The following is a 19,946-nucleotide window of genomic DNA, read 5'->3' as shown; positions in this document are numbered from 1 at the left end:
GGCCTCCTGGGGCGGGGTCCGGCTGACGCGGCCTCCGGGTCTCCGTGCAGGCACTGCGGGTGATGGGGAAGATGATGCGAGAGTGCTGGTACGCCAACGGCGCGGCCCGCCTGACTGCCCTGCGCATTAAGAAGACCCTCTCACAGCTCAGCGTGCAGGAAGACGTGAAGATCTAAGCCTCTCCCTCCCCACACGCAGCCCTGGCAGCGGGAACTACACACAGCTGCCGCGTTGAGCGTACGACGGAGGCCTACCTCTCGTTTCTGCCCAGCCCTCGGTGGCCAGGAGCCCTGGTCCCAAAGAGGGACAGAGCCCGGGAGACTCCCTCACTCCCATGTTGGGTTTGAGACACAGACACCTTTTATATTTACCTCCTAACGGCACGGAGACTCTGAGAGCGGATGGTGTGGAGAACTCGATGCCACAACTCGAACTGGCTGTAGTGGGAAGTCCCGCAAAACCCGGTGCGTCTGGCGGATAGCCAGGGTGGCGACGGGCCCCCGAGAGGACCCCGGGGGAGCCGCGTGTCGCCATTGCTGAGCAGCACCGACAGTGTCCTCCAGGGACCAGCTCCGGCGGGGCGGGCGGCGCTCTGCGGTGGCCCAGAGGAGCCACGAGTACAGCCCCTGCAACGGGCAGTTCTGGGCCCCGGGCTCCCCTCCTGTCTCACGCGGGCCTCCAGAGGGACCGCCGGTGGAGGCGGGGCCTGCCGCCTGTCTGTCCAGCCGTGTGTGCATGTGCCGAGGTGCGTCCCCTGTTGTGCCTGGTCCGTGCCACGCCCTTACACGTGTGTGTGTATGTGTGTGTCTGTAGGTGCGCACTTACCTGCTTGAGCTTTCTGTGCATGTGCAGGTCGGGGGTGTGGTTGTCATGCCGTCTCTGCGTGCTGGTGCCTCTGTTTGGTAGTGAGCAGCGTCTAGTCTCCCTGGTGCCCTTCCCGAAGGTCTCTCTCCTGGCCCCTTCCCCCCAGAACCCCCACACCACAGCAGGACCCCCCTTCCCAGCAGGCTGCTCCGCCTGCCCATGTGTCGGCACCTCCATTTCAGACCGTGGAACCAAAGCTGGCCAGGTTGTCCGTGGCAGGCGGGGGAGATTTTTGGGTCCAAATGTGAGGCAGGGACAGGCGGGGGTGGGCAGGGAAAGAATCTCGGTGGAAGTCTCGGGTGTTGTGGTCAGCGGCAACCGTGGGAAATGAGCCAGCCCAAGGGCATCATCCTCAACAGCATCAAGAAGGGCCAAGGGACTTGAGGCCCTGATCCTGGGACTCACATTGGAATGTCACATCTGTCTTTCATATCCCAGATTCTGGAAACAGCAGTGTATATTTTTGGTGGTGATGGGTTTAGGGTGGGGAAGGGGAAGGGGGGGGCAAGCAGTGGGGGGGGTAGTCGGGGTGGGAGGGAGGCATCTGCATGGGTCTTTTACTGGATTATCTGATCGCGGTGGAGGGGAGATGGGAGACACGTACCCACTTCAGGGGCCTGTGAAAGGAAAGAGCCCGAGCCAAACCTGTTATTTTAACCTGAGTATAGTATTTAATGATGTCTAGAAGCACGGTTATGGGTGGTGGTTTGGTCAGCGTATCTTAGGTATATAATAACTTTGAAGCCATAACTTTTAACTGGAGTGGTTTGTTTTTTTCTCTTTTCTTTTCTTTTCTTTTCTTTTCTTTCCTTTCCTTTCCTTTCCTTTCCTTTCCTTTCCTTTCCTTTCCTTTCTTCTTTTTTTTTTAATTTTATTGGAAGGGTCTGAATTTTAACTTTTTTTAATATTGTTAAGTTTTTATAAAAGGAAAACCATCTCTATGTGATGATTACCTCTTTGTTTTTAAAGAAATTGCTACAAAACAACCACAAAAAAAAAAAAAAAAAATGCTCCAATCAAGCGCACATAGCTCAGTCACACTGGAAATGTTTGTCCTTGCACCTGAGCCTGTTCCCACCGAGCAGTGAGAGTCCCTCCCTCTTTGCCCTGGAGGTTAGTCTCTCTTGCACTGTGCCCCCCACCCTTCAATTCTGTGAGTGGTTTTTGCTTCAGGGCCCTGGCCTTTTGTGCATTGTCCAGCCGGTCGCGCCTTCTCCTCCAGGCATTTACTCAACAGATGTTTGCTGCATACCTGTTGTGTGTCAGGCACTGTGCTGGGCACTTGGATACGTATGTGAGCAAGACAGGCTTGGGTCCTACTCTTGGAACACTGAAGAAGTTGCCGATTCAAGTTAGTGGGTGCCTGTTTCAAGACCAGAAGTTTGTACCGTTGGTTCTGAGAGCCTTTTGAGCCTGGAATGATTGCTCTTAGAAAAGACCACCAAGGACCAGGATCCCTCCATACCCCCAAAGAGCCCTGCAGTGGGCAGTGAGACCCTAAATTACTGCATTCATTCTGAGCCCCCTTCCTGCCCCCAGGGGAGGCATATGATGTCTGCAGCCTGAGAGCATGCCTGCCTCCAGCCCAGTGATTCTCTGCCAAAGCTTGTGGAGGAGGGGCACGCCTCTCCCTGCTTACACGGGTCTCCCAGATGCTCCCGGTCTTCCTATTTATTTTCCTGACGTGTTGCTTCTTCCCTTGCGTTAAAGGAGATCTTCGCCTCACCCTTTGGGCCAGTTTGCTGGCTACTGACTAATTTCCCTTGAATACCAATGGTGTCATTAGGGGGACCTTCTTTCCCCAGCCCTGCTGACCCCCCACCTACCTGCTCTGCAGCAGACCCAGGCAGGGTGTGGGTGGTAATGGAACTTAGACTCCTGTGCCCCGGTCACAACCAGCCTCTGGGATCTGCCAACACTCCTCGACCCAGGGACTCCCAAGCCTCTAGCCCGCTCCCTAGGGGGGACCTCCTGGCCTCACCACACCTCGGGGAAGACTGAGCAGTTTTTTGGGAAGCTCCCACCCCTATCCCCATCACTCTTAACACCAAGGGTTAGGAGTTAGAGAGTTGGGGAGAAACTAAAGCCTAAAGCCGCGGTGTTTGGCCCCTGGGGCTAACTAACCCTGATCCGTAGGGCTACCTACACCTCTGGATTCTGGATTCACAGACCAAGTCAAAGCCCGTTCTTACGTCGCCATCAAGGCCCCCGAACGGCATTCTCGGTACTTCTGTTTGTTTTTGTACATTTTATTAGAAAGGACTGTAAAATAGCCACTTAGACACTTTACCTCTTCAGTATGCAAATGTAAATAAGTTGTAATATAGGAAATCTTTTGTTTTAATATAAGAATGAGCCTGTCCAATTTCTGCTGTACATTATTAAAGTTTTATTCACAGAGCTTTTTGGTGCCCTCTGTCTTCCATGTGTGTAGACTGACCGCCGAGCTCTTGTCAGGGGAGCGGGGAAGGGAGCAGACGCGTGCTGAGGTGGCCTTGCTGCCTTCCTCGTTGGCCAGAATGACGACAGCATGTCGAAGCAGGTCGCATCAGAAGAGGAGCCAGTCTGAGTGCAGGGTCTCCCCTCCCTGAAACACCGGGAGCGGCCTGGCCTGAGTGTGCAGGGCAGGGAGGTGGAGGGGGGGTGGCGCAAACCACACACATTTTCTTGGGCTTTGTGTCTGCCTTTGTCTTTCAGCATTTTTTTTCTCTGTACAAAAGAGGATCTCGATCCTGGTGTATCAGCAGCCACCTAGCCTTGAAGGCTGCCTAAAAAACCCTGCTCAGATTGTGCTGCTCCCCTTGTAGATTGGAGAATAAATGCGAATCTTGGGGGACTCGGGTGATTTGAGGTGGGAGTCTTCCCGTGCTTCGTCGTCTTTTCAGTGTGTGGGTGGCGGGGCAGATTTTTCCTCCTCTCGGCCACAGGGAACCCAGGATAGCGAGTCCTAGAGGCGCAGAAGCTCAAGTTTAGCCGGGACCCTAGAGGCCGCCTAGTCCCTCGGCATCAGGCACTGGACTCCCCTGCAGCATCCTCCCCATGCTGGCAGGCCATCTGCTCGGTAGCAGGCCCCTCCTCTGTGGAACTGGAAGCCTCCAGGTGACTTCTCCACAGGTGGTTGAGAGCGGTCCCTTTCTCTTCCATATATAGTCCCTTCAGTTAACATTAGTTAGCATTATTGAAAACTTACTGTGTGGCTAAGCAATGAACCCAGAGTTGATCTGTGTATAATTAACTGCTCCAATCCTCAAACAGCACTATTATCCTGTCTTTACAGATTAGGAACGGAGGAGGGTCGGAGAAGTCGATAAATTGTCAGTGTAGCTCACAGGGTGGAAAAGACCTTGGGTCTAGGGTGTCTCGTCCCAGGCTGCAGCCCCTAAGTCGTCTGCACCTTCCCGCCTGCACGGTCCCATGTTCCTCCCCCCCCCCCCCCCCCCCCCCCCCCCCCCCCCCCGCCAGCTGCTCCTCACTGAACCCAGCTAGAGCCTGGGGCCAGGAGGGCACACGACATTCCATCCAGGCAGTAACTGAAAGCACAGGCTGGGACACGAATCCCAGACTGTGCCTGACTCCTGCGGGTCACATCCAAGGACCCAGGACTGCATCTCATGGGCTGAGGAAAGCCCAGCCGCCTTGTCCTTCAGCCCATGTATGGGAAGTTGGTACTTTGAACTCAAGCGCAAGACCTTCTATGTTTACCCTGTTAAATTTATCAGAGAGTGTGCTCGTTGCTCCCAGCCTGTCAGTATTTAAAAATTCTGACTGTTGGGACACCTGGCTGGCTCAGTCGGTAGAGCATGTGACTCCTGGGGTTACAAGGTCGAGCTCCGCACTGAGTGTAGAGATTACTTAAAATCTAGGGGCACCTGGGTGACTCAGTCAGTTAAGCGCCCGACTCTTGATTTTGGCTCAGGTCACAATCTCAGTTCGTGGGTTCAAGTCCTATGTCGGGCTCTGCACTGACAGTGTGGAGCCTGCTTGGGCTTCTCTCTCTCTCTCTCTCTCTCTCTCTCTCTCCCTCTCTCCCTCTCCCTCTCTCCCTCTCTCCCCCTCTCTCCCCCTCTCTCCCCCTCTCTCCCTCTGCCCCTCCCCACCTCTCTCAATAAATAAATAAATAAATTTAATAATAATCTAAAAAAAATTCTGACAGTTATCCACAGTTTTCCATTGTTCTCTCATCTGAGACTGTCGGGCTGGAGAAAATCAAGTAACTCACCTCTAAGAAGTTGGTTTGAAGTTTGGCACATAGCCCAATAACCCGGATCAGCTGCTAATTAAATTGTCCTTGTGCCCTAGCCATAATTCATTTATGGACAAAGATAGCCACAGAAATCCAGGTGTCTCTGAAGTGACAAGGTATTGTGGCTGTTGAAGCTCTCTGTTGAAAAAGATGTGGTGGCTCGTAGTGAATCTCAACCCCGTTAAAAAGCCATCCTATGACGGATCAGTCATCTTGCCAGGCGTGGACCGAAAATCCACCAGGCTATGGATTGCAGCTTCACCTGCACCATTCTGAACATCAGAAGGGCAACTTTGCTGGTACCTCTCTGTGTGCCTTGAAGGTTACCGACACTGTTTCACCTTTGCAAGGCCCCTGTGACACAGGAGACCTGAATTCTTTGGAATAGTGTCTCACTTGGTTTTTTTCCACACCTCTTAAATTTTTGTCCTGGCAGGTCGTGTCTTCTGAGGTTTACAGTCTGGAGAATGTGCTTGCTAAATAGGACCAAAACAGAATGAAGGGTAAAGTAGAATTGAGGAGGCACTCAAGAACTTAGGAGGGATGCATAATGAAGGTGGCCTGAAGGGGGGAGGCTTTGGATCAAGCCTGGAATGGTGTACTGGGGTTCTCCCGAGAAGCAGAACCAATAGGGTAGACGGATGGAGGGATCGTTCAAGGAATTGACTCACTTGACTGTGGAGGCTGGCAAGTTTCAAATCAAGCCGACAGCTAGAGATGCAGGGAAGAGTTGATGTTGCAGTCTTGAGTCCAAAGGCAGTCTGGAGGCAGAATTCCTTCTTCCTCAGGGAACTGCAGGTTTTTTTAGGGCCTTCAACTGATTGGATGAGGCCCATCCGTGTTACCGAGGGTAATCTGCTTTCCTCAGAGTCTGCTGATTGAAATGTTAATCACATCTAAAACATACCTTCATAGCAACATCTAGACGTGTTTACTCAAACAGCACCATGCGCCGGAAGTCGTTGAGCATCCCCTGGTCCCACAGGATGGGACTTAAGGAATATGGCAGAGAGCCATGGGTCCCTCTAGGAATGCTCCTTGGGAACCAAGGATGGGTGCTAATGGGGTGGGAAGGTTTAAGGAACAATTGGATGGCCTAGGCTCTCTTTAATTTGTTGAGCAACCCTAAATGTGTAAAGCAGGTGGAATGCAGTCTGCGGTCCTTGCCCTTCAAGACAGAGAGAGGGTTTGTACAGAGAGGACAATAAGGCAGATTCTGGCAAGTCCCGTTATAGAATTACACGTAACGTATCATGGAAGCCTACACCAGGTGCCTGGGGAAAGAAAGGAGGCACACCTGCCCTCCAGGGGCTCCCAAACTAGCAGAACGGACTGGCATGTAGATAACCACAATGGGGTGAAGTACATGCTAGGATAGGGGCAGATACAGGACGTCCTGCGAGCATAGGGCCGCCAGTGGGTTGGGGTCAAGGGAGGTGACATCTCTATTTTGTTGTAGGCGTTGGCCTGCTGGCAGAGGAGAGGAGGAGAGGGTTTTAATCAAAACTTGTGTCACCCTTCAAGAACCACAGATGTCCTCAGCTAAGGCTAGAGGCAAGGGAGCCAGAGCCGCAATGAGGGAGTCCGTTGGGGCTGTCACATGCTGAGGAAATAAGACTTCATCCTGGGGGCCACCAGTGCCATCACTTGTCCTGTGACAGCTGCCTCAGCCTGTGCAAATCAGCACTTTTTCCTCTTGAGTCTGGACTTGATCTCCAAATTGTCCTCTATAGCATGAGTATGTGGATCTGCCCTTAAGTTAAAACCTCTGTGGGGTTCCTGATTCCCGATGGAGGGAATAGGCCATTGGTGGGTTTTAGCAGGGGCGGGGGGTGGGGGGAAGCGTTCCTGTTTGTGTTCAGGATGATCACAGTGCAGACTTCAGGAGGCAACCGCTGTGGTGGTGGCGCAGGGACAGCTGGAGGGCAGGGAGAGACCATGGGAGAACGCACAAATTTTGGGCATGATCACATGTGAACAGGCAGGGAAAGAGGGGAGCCAGCTTCAGTTTGGAGTCGATGGGAGAACCATAGTTGGGTGCACAACCCTGTCTCCTGGGGAGGGAACCAGGGACGAGCCACCAACGCAACTGTGTTTGCCAAGAGGGCGGAGGACTGGGGTATCTGGGGCCCTAAGAACTGTCGTGCGTGTGTTTTTTTTCTTCCCTTAAAAAAATTTTTTTTTTAATGTTTATTTTTGAGAGAGAGCATGCCCGTGTGCGCTAGTGCAGGCGGGGCAGAGAGAGAGGGAGACACAGAATCGGAAGCAGGCTCCAGGCTCTGAGCTGTCAGCGCAGAGCCGGATGCGGGGCTCGAACCCACGAGCTGTGAGATCATGACCTGAGCTGAGTCGGACGCTCAACCCGCTGAGCCACTCAGGCTCCCCAAGAACAGTTGTTTTCTGTTTCTCACTGAAACGAGCAAGGCAGGTAAACTAACACGTGCCCTGTGTCCTAGGAGTAAGTAGCACATGGGTGCTGTGAGGCAGGCTGGGGAGCTAACCCTCCCTTCTTCTGTCAATCTCTCCTGTTTACATAGCTGGGGACACCCCGTCCTCCCCACCCAAGAAGCAAGGTGGTCCCAGGCCTCTGGGCCACACTAGGCCCAGAGGCCACCCGTCTCCCAACATAAACAAACTACCATATCTGCTTCGCCCTTACTCCCAGACCCCCTAGAATCGGCTCTTTGGGCTGTGTCAGATCCTGCTGCCGGGCTGCCCTGGGCCCCAGCGCCACACACAGACACTATCCAGTGGAAACTGTTGGGCAATAGGCGCCATTAGGAAAAACAACCACTCCCTGCCCAGTCAGCTGCCCACCGGCTGTCTGTGCCTCCCTCTGTGTCATACAACTGGGGGCCCAGCCCCTCATTCCTGACCAGAGCGCCAGCTGAGTCCCAGGCCCTCTCTCTCCCAGTTCCCCAGCTTAGAAGCAGCAGCAGTACCCAGAGGGGAATCCCAGCGCACTATTTATTATTCATTCTCCCCGTTCTGGAAGCAAATGATGATGCTGGAGCGGACATCGAGCTAGACTGCAGAGCGGCCTGAGCTGCCGGAGCTCTCGCCCTAAGTGCCCCGGCTTCCTGATGGCACCCTAGAGCTCGAGCACACGGAGCACGACGGTGGGGACAAGAGTCGGCTCTCCCCACTTCCTCCACCGGGCACTGTTGACTGTTAGGTGTCCAGGCCGGGGCTCATCCCAAAGGGGAGGGGTCTTCCGCAGACCTTGTCCGTTAGGCAAGCCCACGCCGCAGCGAGCCCTATCCCGAGAGCTAAGAGCCAGGGCAACTGGAGCGAACGGAGGAAAAGCTGGGGAGCTCTTCTCAAACACAGACTTGCTCGGGATGAGCCACAGATTGAGTGCAGATGTCTGAGGGGCCAGAGTCATGGGGCTTTTGCAAGGAGGCCTCCCAGAGAGAGGTGTCCCAGCAGGCAGGCAGCGTGTGCTGCACGCTCCTCCCCACCCTCCCTTCCACCCCCGAGCTTTAAGGAGCCGCGGAAGATAGGATGGGGGGAGCAGATGCCATGCAAGAGACGCCGGGCTTAGGAGGAAGTCGCGGAGGGTGGGAAAAGGCAAAGCGCCAGCGACCTCGCGTGTCTGGCGTGTGGAGACTCTTGCACAGAGGAGGCCCCTCCAGCTGTCCGCCCTCTCCTTGTTGAACTTCACCTGCAGCCCGGCAGCCCTGGTGGAGATCAAAAACGCAACTTCCTAACTGGGCCAGCGGTGAGACTCCGGAACTCTGTGACCGAAGGGGAGCTTGGCATCTCAGTGGGACACGGACCCTCTTGCGCAGGAGAGGAGAGGTGGGGGATTCCTTAAACCCCACTCAGATCCCGAGTGGAACCAGGCACTAGCCAGACAGCCCTTCACTCTGGTTTGAAGATTTTCCACCCAGAGACCCACGGCCACCAGAGGGCATCACCACCCCATAGTGTGGCATCCTGGGCTCCCCATCCCCTCCCTGGAGATACTGAGGAGATTGGGAGAAGGAAGCAGGCACACACACATATCTCTGAACTCTCTGAACTCTCAGGGGAGCAACTAGCAGCTGAATTAAATAGTCTCTGGAGGCCGGAGACCTTGGGTCTAGTGGGTGCTAGGGCCTGTCCTGCCTCCATCCTCCCCCCTCCCCTCACCCCCCACGGGTCTCAGTTTGCCTCCTGTGTTCAATGAGTGCTTGGACCACGTCGTATCGTTGCCAGGCCACAGGGCAGGCCCTTCCTTTCCAGCTCTTAGATTCCAGGACTGGAGGAAATCATGCCACGTGCCTCCCAGAAATTGCATTTCCTGGGCCCACACTTACTCTTTGGTTCTCCGGAGCTCTGCCTGGAAGAGGGGGAAACCTGAAGGAAGAATGCCTATTTTTTTTTAATGTTTATTTATTTCAAGAGAGAGACCACACATGCCAGCAGGTGGAGGGGCAGAGAGGTGGGGGGAGAAAGAGAATCCCAAGCAGCCGCCGCGCTGACGGCACAGAGCCTGACACGCGGCTCAATCACATGAACTGTGAGATTGTGACCTGAGCTGAAATCAAGAGCTGGACGCTTAACCGACGGAGCCACGCAGGCGCCCCTGAAGGAGGAATGTCTCAACAGGGCTGTTAGACGCGGGTGCCGTGACACCCGTGGTGTTCACTTGTCCAGCTTTCAGGCAAGGAGGTGTCCTTTAGGTCATCCCTGGGATAGGTAAGGTGGTGGTCCTTCGCACAAGGGATCCTACAGGGTGCCCTTTTGCTGGTCTCTTCAGGGATACGCACAGGAGTGAAGAGAAAAGAAACCAAACCACTGCCTCCCCTGCCTTTGCTCTCCTCCCCATCCCCACCCCCACCCCCACCCCAGATGCCGTCTGTCAGGAGCAGGCAGCAGACGGTCCAGGGGTCCATCTGTGCTCATGCTTCACAATAGAGTCCCATGTTTCCCCACCAACACCCCCTCGGCCCCTCAGCCGATGGCCACTTGGTGTTGCCCAGGGGGAGGTGGCAGGAGGGAGAGGAAGGGACTCAGCTCTTGGCTCCCAGCAGCCCCCAGTCTACCCTCTGCCCCCCACCCAACAAGCATCCTGCCATCTGGACTTGTGTAATTACTGAGGGGTGGCACAGACCTCTCCCACCCATAGCTCCTGTAGGAGCTGGGGCCCCAGGGATGGGGGGCTGAGGGAAAGACAGAGTCAAGGAGACAAGGAAGGACAGCGACTGAGACAGACCAGGGCACCGAGACAGGAGATAGCCTTTCCTTCCTGTCGGATGTGGCCACTTGCCTCTCTGGACTGTTCATGCCACCCGTCTAACACAGCGCATGTATATATAACCAGACCATAGACTCTGTAGCCCCAGTGCCCAACCGGTACCCGGCATGGATCAGGGCATAAATGTAGGGGGAAGGAGAAACTGAAGAAGACAGCATCACATCACAGCATCACAGCATCTGGTGCCAGGCTGCCTGGCTTTGAGCCTCCGTTCTGGCACTCAGTGGCCTAGAGCACGTTACTTAACCTCCCTGGGCCTCAGTTTCCTCATCCGTGAGGTACCGATTTCCTAGGGTCATTACGAAGGCCAAATGACTTAATACATGTATGTAACAGCACCCACAGAACGGTGTGCACGGCCCATGGTAAATGCTCAATAAATGTCAGCTGTTAAGGCATAACACAGATTTGGGAAGACTGGAGAAGAAGGGGACAGATGGGGACTGTACCTCCCAGCCTCTGTTTAGTGGCCAATGGTGGGATGCGGAGGCCCCCAGCTTGTGATGCTGACGCCTTGTGGTGGCTAGCTGCTCTTTAGACGCCAAGACTGGCCTTCCACTTCCTCCTCTCACTTCTTATTTGGGCACCACTGACGACAGAGACTTCAGCTGGGCTGTTCCAGTCTCTCCCACTGCCTGGCAGCCACGGTAACACAGGGCGGGGGTTGGGGGGTGGGGGGGATGGTCCCGAAGACAGGGTCAGAGAATGGTTGAGCACATCCCCCAACCCTGAGCACCCACTCAGCTCAGGCACATTCCCCTCTCCATGAGTCAACACACAGTTAAGATCTTTCTGCTGGCAAAAGGGGTATCTGAGCTCCAACATCAGGAGCTGGGGCAAAGTTTATCTAGGAGGGACCACTCTCCAGACTCTCCGAGGGGACACGCCAGAACTACGCCCACGGGATCCCGGGTTTTCACCGCTTCCCTCTCCCCTTGACAGAGAAGGGGAGGCAGCCTTTCACCTCTTCTGGGGCAGCGGTGTAGAGGGGAGATCCTGGGCCCTCACTTCCTGGGGGGGTTCTGCACAGTCAGCTCAGGGTTATCTCTAACCTCCTTCAGGGATCTCACCCTTCCCCCTGTACATCCTTTTCCCCCTGCACAGCGCAGCCACCACTCTTCCCTTGCCTAAAGGCTCCTGCAGATCCCTGGATCTCTTAGAATCTTTCCCTGAGCCTCCCAACCTCCTTACAGTGATCCCTTTCTGTACCCTCACCACCAGATTCTCCATGAATCTCCAAAGCCATCCATCTCTAAATTTTCAAATCTCGTGCACAAGCCCCTTCACAGATACACACACACACACACACACACACACACACACACACACTCATCCCCTCTTCAGGTATCCGGGAGACCCCTGCCCCCCCCCCCCCCCCCCCCCCCCCCCAGGATGCCCTGCCTCACTCCTCCCTGGCTAGGTTTTCCCCTAGCTGGTATTCGGGTCAAGACTTTCCCCAGCCTGGCAGGGTGTCGGACGCTGTGGGCGGGGCTCCAGGCCCCCCCTGGGGGCGGGGCCTGCCGCTCCAGGGGCGAAGCCACCCGAGGCCGCTCCCCGCCCGCCCCCCAGCCCGCCCCCCAGCCCGCCCAGCTCGCCGATCCTATAAAGGGAAGCGACCTGCCGCCCGCCCGGCTGGCATCTCCGAGCCGCTGGTATTCCCGCCGCGCGGAGCGAGCGCTGCCACCGAGGGTCGCCGGGCGCAGGAGCCATGACCCTACGCCGACTCAGGAAGCTGCAGCAGAAGGAGGAGGCGGCGGCCGCCCCGGACCCCGCCGCCAGGGCTCCCGACTCGGAAGTCGCTCCCGCCGCTCCGGCCCCGACCCCGGCCTCCGGTCCCCGTGCTGCAGCCGCCAGCCCCGGAGCCCCCGGGGACGAGCTGTACGCGGCGCTGGAGGACTATCACCCGGCCGAGCTGTATCGCGCGCTCGCCGTGTCCGGGGGCACCCTGCCCCGCCGAAAGGTGCGTCCCCACCCCCCCAATTCCCGTGGCCCCCCAGCTCTAGCTACCCTCCGGTGTCCCTCCCTGCCCCGAGACCTGCTCAGCCCCTCAACATCCCGCATCTATGCCCGCTGACCCCACAATATATTCCTCGGGGGCCACCGGGTCCCTCACTTTCCCCGCCCCCCCCCCCCAGCCCGCTCTTCCCCACCAACACATTTCAGAACCTGCTGTCCTTCGGCCAGTCTCCCGGGCCCCCTCCTCCAAAGGCGCAAGCCTCCCCGCGCCGCGGCCCCCGCCTCCACGCCGCCCCCAATCTCGGCGGCTCCCCACTCCCCACGCGACGCCGTCGCGTCTCGCTCCTCTCCTTCCCGACTCCTCCCCAACACCCCCTTCTCCTACTCGCTCCAGCTGCCCTAAGCACCCCTGTGCCCCGCCCCCTACTCCCCCCCCCCCCCCCCCCCCCCCCCCGCTCAGGTGTCTCTAGGCCCCCAGGCCCCCAGCCTGGGCTTCTCTATTTGGAACGCAAAGGCCTAGAGCTGGGGTCCCGCCGCTCTCCCGGACGAGTTGAGGGTCCGAGAGCCCCGGGGGGGGGGGGGGGGGGGGAAGAGGCGGGTGGACGAGAAAGTGTGTAGCGCCGCGGACTGCCGAGAGCTCACCCTTCCGAGGGGACGCCCGGATTGCTAGGCTCCGGGCCTGCCGCCTGGCCCTGCGTCGGAGGTGCGGGGCGCGAGGCTACCGCTCCGGGGACTTCGCTGGGACCGGACGCGGTGGGAGGGGTCGCAGGGCGCCCGCGGGGCAGGAAGGATGCGAGCCGCGCCCGCCCTCTGAGTCTCCCCCTCCGCGAGGCTCTTCCTCTGGCCTGGGGGGACCTGAGCACTCAGAAAGGGGGACAGAAGACCCAGGTTAAGGAGGGGGGGTGGCCTTCCCTGCTCAGTTCCCCCCTCCCCTGGCCCTTGGCTTCCCCCCACCACACACAATGAACAGCTTGTTGAGAATTTGCATTTTATGAAAATCGGGTTGAAAGACAAAGGGGTCTCTCTATGCTGCCCAGTCCTTCCACCCTGGCCCATTTGGGAACTCCCCTCACCCCTGAGGCTGGTCTTTGGTTCTGGAGAAAAGAGGGCTCATGTCACTTCCTAGCCTTGGAGCAGCCTGGGGGGAGGGTTAACTAGGGCACAGACCAGGAAGGCCCTGGGCTGTTGAGGGCACACGGGACAAGGGCTGGCCTGGGATGGCTTCTCCCAAAGACCAATAATTTAGGGAGGGAGAGAGACTAGTTTCTCAAGGGCCCTAGGGAGGCAGGAACCCTCAGCTCTGACATCCCCTGTCACCACCCCCCCACCCACCCCCAGCCAACCAAACAAAACCTCCTAATCTCTCTCCTAAGTATAGTGAGACTTAAGGACAAGTTTGAGATCTGTGTTTTTTGCTTTTGTCCCAGAGAGCAACAAAATATATGGCAATGTCGAGAGACACAGGTGGAGGTGGGTGTCGCTGGCCACCTACAGCTGGGATCCACAGTTGCTCCCTGAAACAGCCTGTACTTTGGGGGAGGAGAGTTGGCCCCACTGTCCCCTGCCTTTCCATGTTGAGGCTGGGATTGCCTGCCCCTCCACACTTGGGGCTCTGACCGCAGCTCCCCCAAGTCACTGTCGGTGGCTGAGAAATTAGGAGGACATGCCCGACTGGCATGGGTCTCTGGAGTACCTTGACAGGCAAGCCCAGGAGACCCCAGCCCTTCTTGGGGAACCTCTGGAAAGAGCCCCTGCCTCAACTTGCTGGGTTTGGGAGGCCTGAGCCCTGCAGACATACGCCCTGAGGACAGAGACTATTCGATCCAGATTAAGAGTCCCCCTTGCCTCCCAACCTGGGAGCTAGCACAGAACCATTAAGCGTCGTGCATCTGGAAACTGGTAGGACTGTGGTGTCCCCAGTCTCAGTTATGGGGTAGAGCCTTAGGGAGAACTGTGGAGTGATGCTGGAGTGGTACTGGGCAGTTACACTGGCAGCAAAGCAGGTGTGGAACTGGGACCCGACAGGCAGGCAGCAGGAAGTGAGGTGCACGGTCCAGGGCTGGAGCCCAGGGGAGGGACCTCCCAGAATAGGATTCTCAGTACCTGCTCAAGAACAGTTCCCCTCTCACCTGCTCCTTCCTCTGTCTTCCCCCGCAGGGCTCAGGATTCCGCTGGAAGAATCTCAGCCAGAGTCCCGAACAGCAGAGGTGAGTCACCAGCACCCCAGCCCCTGCCCTGGTCCAAAAGTGTGAGGTGCTGGGGTGGGGATGGGGGTGGGGGGGGGCAGCACGACACCACTGTCAGCCCGGGGGGGTGTCACTCTCCCACCCTTTCTGCACGGCTCCCTTGCTAGGAGTGAGGGGCAGGTGGGGGTGTGGGCTGTGCTAAGGGGTGGCAGAGAAAGGAGGTAGGGACTTTTGAGTCATCAGGTGTTCCTCATGCCACCCGCAGTCCCTGCCAGTTAGCCCTCCCTGGGGAGATCTGGATCTGGGAGGTGGAGGAAGCAGAAGCCTTCGGGCTCCCCTGAGTTCTCCCAGCCCCAGCAAGCCCCGGGGGCCCAGACCACAGCCCAGCTGGGTCCAGCTGCTTGAGTCTGGCTGCCCTGCCTGTAGAAGTCCAGTCCTATGCTGGTCCCAGCCTGTGGCGGCCCTCTTAGGAAGCATCGGAGGTGAGGGGAAGAAGTAGGCCCTGACCTCGGGCCTCGTGCTGGCCCTGGCCCTGGCCCATGCAGACTTGGGCCTGGCTTCTAAAATAGATCAGCTGACTGCAGCCTGCCAGCCGGGATTGGCCTGTTTGGCCCTTGAGCTAAGAGTTGTTTTTATATTTCTAAAGGGTTGTAAAAATAAAAACAGAACAATGTATGACAGAGGCCGAATGGAGTCCACAAAGAAAGCCCAAAATATTTACTCTCTGGCCCTTTACAGAAAAAGTTCGCCAACACTTGCAGAAAACCCCGAGAGCGCGCTGGGGTAACACAGCACTTGGGTCACCCTATTCCCCGCCCCAGCTCACACAGAGCGGGGAAAGGCCTGCGTTTACAGTGGGGAGGAGTCAGGGCCCGGAGTTGCTGTGCAGCATTTGGGGGGGCATCTGGGTCAGGCTGGGCACTGCAGGCCTGGGTCTCCAGGGCCTTTCAGCGGCCGAGACTTGAAGGGGCCTTTGGAGGCTGCTTTCACTCTGCCCCTGGCCGGGCGGGAAGGAAGGGGGTGGGGGTGGGCAGAGGAAACTCTGGGCTCCCCCAGCAGGCGGGGATCTGGAGGCGCTCCAGACCATTGTGTCCAGTGGGCAGGCCTTCAGTGCGGGAAGGGGCGGCCTCGAGGCTCCCCTCCCCCCCCCCCCCAGCAGCCTCACATCTGGTGGGCTGGCCCGTCGCAGCTGGGAGGAGCAGCTGTGGTCGAGCCTCGTGACTGGCCTCTGGGGGTGGGGCCAGCCCTCTCCCCAAGGCTGTGGAGCCCAGAGGCTCAGGGCTGGGGCCGAATGTGGGGCCTCGGCTAGTCGGCTAGTCTCTCGGGCTCACTAGAAAGCTGGAGGTGTGGCTGAAAAACTCGGGAAGCCCATTCCCTCCGGGGGCCAGCCATTCCAGAGCCTGCCTCCACTGGAGGCGAGATTGAGTCTCCGCGGCTCCGTGGGGCGGAGGTCAGCCGGGGATCGGGACGGGCATTCCGACAACCCGCCAAGAGAGTTGAATTGGCGCTGGAGACGGTGAGCCCTGCCTGGATGTTCTGGAGCAGACCTCCAGCATCAGCGAAAGACCACGCTGTGGGACCGCCAAGCTCCTCTTAGTCCTGACTGTCTTGATGAGATGGCCCCTGTGTCCCTTTGCAGGAAAGTGCTGACTTTGGAGAAGGAGGAGAACCAGACCTTCGGCTTTGAGATCCAGGTGGGAGAAGCTGGGCACAGAGGGAGCGCAGGGTTGGAAGGCCACTCTAACAGATGGCGGGGCCCTGCCACACCCCTGGCTTATGGGCCCCTTGTCTGTTACAGACTTACGGCCTTCACCACCGGGAGGAGCAGCGAGTGGAGATGGTGACCTTTGTCTGCCGGGTTCATGACTCCAGCCCTGCCCAGCTGGCTGGGCTCACACCAGGTGAGGCCCGAGCCTGGGACACAGGGCCCTGGAAAGAGGGTAGGACCTTGCTCCCAAGCAGAGGGGGTGAGAAATCGCTTCTGAAACCCATTTCCTTTCTTCCTCCTGTTTTGAGAAGGCCAAGAAGAATGGATAGAGTGCGGGCTTGGGATCCAGGCAAACTTGCCATTGACTGCGTGACATGGAGCAGTCCCATCTGTGAAATGGGGGCACTAACATGCCTAGGGGTTCCCTAGGCACAGAGCCAGGACCTGTTAAATGGCAGATGTCGCTGCTGCTGTTTTGTCTCCTGGCCGTCTGGCAACCCAGCCTGTGCAGGAGCCGGGGAGGGGGCGACATTCCCTTAGATCTGCTCGGATACTGGACATCAGGGCCTCTCCTGTGCCGACCCGGCCCAACTCTGGGGTACCTGCGTGACGTCCTCTAACAAGGAAATGATGCCTCCACTGGGGGCCCTTGGGATTAGCCAAATCTAGAGTCCCCAGACCCCAGGAAGGGGATTGAGACTGCAAGAGCTAAGCCCCCTTCTAGCACCACTTTCTTCCCTAAGCCCTCACCTCCTTGCCCACTTACCAGCAGCCCCCGGTAGCCAAGTGGTATGTTGCAACTTTGCAAAATAGTTTCATATTCACTCTCCCTCCTGATCCCTGAAGTAGCCACAGTAGGGATCACACGCCCTTTTTATATATGGGAAATGGACCCGTAGAGAATGTGGCTTGCCCTGTCTGAAGTCAGAAGGTTCCGCAGCGGCACAGGGTGTCAGAAGCTGAGGCCTCTCATGCCTGGGGCCACTGTTAGCTCTCAGCGTGGTGCTACTCACCCTGACCCCTTCCTGTCTCGGCTGGGTCTCATGATAGCCTGTGGGCCAGACAGAAACAACCAACTCTGGGGGCAGGCAACCCAGGGTTGCTGAGAGGGCTCAGCCTTTGGGGACAGTTTCCTGAGGGGGGAGTGGAGGTGTTGGGTCTATGAGGGCCCTATGCTGGGGCGCTGGGCCAGGACAAGGTTTCCACACAGCCATCAGGAGTGGCAGGAGGGAATTCAGGAGCATTCTGTGTATTACCCCTACCCTTCCTGGCTAGGGTAGGGGGCTGCAATTCTTCCATCCTGCCCCGTGGAACACAAGCTCACCCCCTCTCTGCCTGGCAGGGGACACCATCGCCAGCGTTAATGGCCTGAACGTGGAAGGTATCCGGCATCGAGAGATTGTTGACATCATTAAGGCGTCTGGCAATGTTCTCAGGTATGTCTGGACGCTGTCATCCTGAGGGTTCCTGAGCCCAGCTTCTCTCAGTGTGTCCACACCCTGTGGGCTCACTTAGCCTTTAATTCCCCAACCTCCTCAGGCTGGAAACTCTGTATGGGACGTCAATCCGGAAGGCTGAATTGGAGGCACGTCTGCAGTACCTAAAGGTAGGGCAGCCCAGATAACGTCCAGCCTCCACCCTCTTCTTCCAAGCTCCTGCCCCTCTGGCCCTCACTCTTCTTTTAGGGGCTCATTTACCTGTCCGAATATGCTTTTAACCTTCAGATTTCTTCTGTGCACTGCCTGATCCCTCCGTCTATACCCACCTCCTGCTTGTTTCTTGCTTAGCTCCTGACAGTGAGGCGGGGGGTGTCTCTTGCAGCAAACCCTGTATGAGAAGTGGGGAGAATACAGGTCCCTAATGGTGCAAGAGCAGCGGCTGGTGCACGGTGAGTAGATTGGGGGTGCAAAGGGTCTCTTTCACCCCTACTGATGTCCCTATGCATGCTCCCCCCTCAGCACTCGTGGGTTACTTCCCTCTCCAAAGTGAAGAAAAATTTGTTGAGCTACTGCTATGGGTACAATATTGCCCTGGGCCGCTGCACACACATTTTTAGTTCCTTCTCCCAATAGCTTTCTGAAGGCGAGCGTTAGTATCTTCTCCATTTTACCGATAGGAACAGCGAGGCTCAGTGAGCTCGTTTCAAATGCCTTCCGGGGCTCTTGTGTCACAGTGGTCCTCATAAGGACTCGAGTGTATAATCCCTGTTATACAGAGGAGGGAAGCGGGGCTTAGGCCAGGGGCCACACGGATGGTCAGCAGGAAGGAGCTGAGGTCCCCTCTCCATGCCCTCTGACAACCCTTCCTCGTGTCTTCTGCCCCTGCAGGCCTGGTGGTGAAGGACCCGAGCATTTATGATACATTGGAGTCGGTGCGCTCCTGCCTGTACGGCGCGGGCCTGCTCCCAGGCTCGCTGCCCTTCGGCCCCCTGCTGGCCGCGCCCGGGGGTCCCCGCGGGGGCGCGCGGCGGGCGGGGCGCGACGCGGACGACGCCGTCTACCACACGTGCTTCTTCGGGGGCGCCGAGCCACCCGCCCCGCCGCCGCCGCCGCCTCCCCCCACCCGCGCGCCGGGCCGGGGCCCCGCCGAGGCTCTGGCGTCCGCGCCCCGGGCCGCGCTGAGCCGCAGCGCCAGCGTGCGGTGCGCGGGCCCCGGGGGCGGCGGGGGGCGGCGGCGGCGGCGGCGGCGGGGCGCCGGGCGCGCTCTGGACTGAGGCCCGCGAGCAGGCCCTGTGCGGCCCCGGCCTCCGCAAAGCCAAGTACCGCAGCTTCCGCCGGCGGCTGCTCAAGTTCATCCCCGGACTCAATCGCTCCCTGGAGGAGGAGGAGAGCCAGCTGTAGGGGCGGGGTGGGCGGGGGAGGTATTTATTTATTTATTCGTTCCAGCCAGTGCAAAAAGGGGGCGGGGGGAAGGGGCGGGAGGCCGGGTCCGAGGGGACCCCAGGAGCCCAGCGCAGCAGCGGGAGAGGGTCCTTGCCGGCCCCAGCTGGCCTGCCGGTGCCTGGCTGCCTCTGCGGACCGCTGACCCCAGGCCCCAGTACCCTTTACTCCTCCTCCCCTAAACCACAGTGGGAGGCGGGGCAGGGAGAACCAGGCGAGCTTGGGTTGGGAGAGGTTTGGGGGCGTCCATCCTACATCTGGGTCAGTAGTGCCTTGTGGGGTGTCCAGGGAAACAACTCCCCTGGAGGGGAGGAACCCTGTCCCACGAAGCCCTCTCCTCAGCTTTACTTGCTCCTCACCCTTGGCCTGGGGCCGCAATGGCCGATGGCCGGTCGCTCGCCCACCCTCCACACACATACAGAGTTCCAGTTAACCAGCCAAAGGTGCTGGTCCCCCTCCTTCCCGGCCTTGACCCCTAAGGGCTTGGCCCCCTCCCAGGGGCCTATAACTAAGTTGGGTCCTGCCGGGCAGGGGTCCTGGGTTCTCTAACCCTTGGGGGACAGGAATGGGCATGTCCAGCTGGGTGGGGGCAGCACAGACTGTTCCAGCATTTTGCATATTGTTGCTTCTGAACCACAAACTGTATAAAATTGATGGTTTTTTGCATCTGTGTCAGCGTGGTGACTGCCTGGTGGGGGGCAGGATTGGGGTCCCGCATGCTCTGACTCAAACACACACCCTGCCCCCCAACACCTCCCCCAACACACACACACACACACACACACACACACACACACACACACTATATTTTACATCTTATTTGCTTGGAGCCTGCAGCCAGGGAAACAGTCTGGTGGATTTTAACTTA

General features: G+C 57.9%; 2 protein-coding genes and 1 long non-coding RNA gene across 7 annotated transcripts in view; 2 read left to right on the top strand and 1 right to left on the bottom strand.

Annotated features, from left to right (window-relative positions):
* Positions 1-3,264, top strand: part of ACVR1B (activin A receptor type 1B) — a 34,732-nt gene extending 31,468 nt beyond the window's left edge. For all 3 annotated transcript variants that reach the window (XM_019419424.2, XM_019419422.2, XM_019419423.2), the window contains one exon: positions 51-3,264. In XM_019419424.2, coding sequence (XP_019274969.1) covers positions 51-176 — 126 coding nt within the window. In that variant the 3' untranslated portion in view covers positions 177-3,264. The remainder of the gene's footprint in view (positions 1-50) is intronic.
* LOC109249133 (uncharacterized) lies at positions 1,695-13,219 on the bottom strand. Of its 3 annotated transcripts, none has more exons than XR_008419760.1 (4): positions 12,948-13,219; positions 5,775-5,978; positions 5,084-5,583; positions 1,695-3,811 (listed from the first exon to the last, which is right to left on the bottom strand). It is a non-coding gene; the product is annotated as an uncharacterized LOC109249133 (long non-coding RNA). The 3 variants fall into 3 exon arrangements; XR_008419761.1 differs by lacking the exon at positions 12,948-13,219 and adding an exon at positions 8,694-9,083; XR_008419759.1 differs by lacking the exon at positions 12,948-13,219 and having other exon boundaries at positions 5,775-6,941.
* TAMALIN (trafficking regulator and scaffold protein tamalin) lies at positions 11,967-19,744 on the top strand. The gene is given in 9 exon segments (XM_053895999.1): positions 11,967-12,309; positions 14,463-14,512; positions 16,131-16,185; positions 16,290-16,392; positions 17,542-17,635; positions 17,739-17,805; positions 18,021-18,087; positions 18,527-18,867; positions 18,869-19,744. Coding segments are annotated over 9 exon segments (1,200 nt in total). The 5' UTR covers positions 11,967-12,057; the 3' UTR covers positions 19,040-19,744.
* The last annotated feature ends 202 nt before the right edge of the window (positions 19,745-19,946 follow it).

Source organism: Panthera pardus, unplaced genomic scaffold, assembly GCF_024362965.1.
Source record: "Panthera pardus isolate Hobbes unplaced genomic scaffold, ASM2436296v1 HiC_scaffold_6, whole genome shotgun sequence".
NCBI lineage: Eukaryota > Metazoa > Chordata > Mammalia > Carnivora > Felidae > Panthera > Panthera pardus.
Note: the sequence above shows the minus strand (reverse complement) of the source record. Positions and strands in the feature narration are given on the sequence as shown.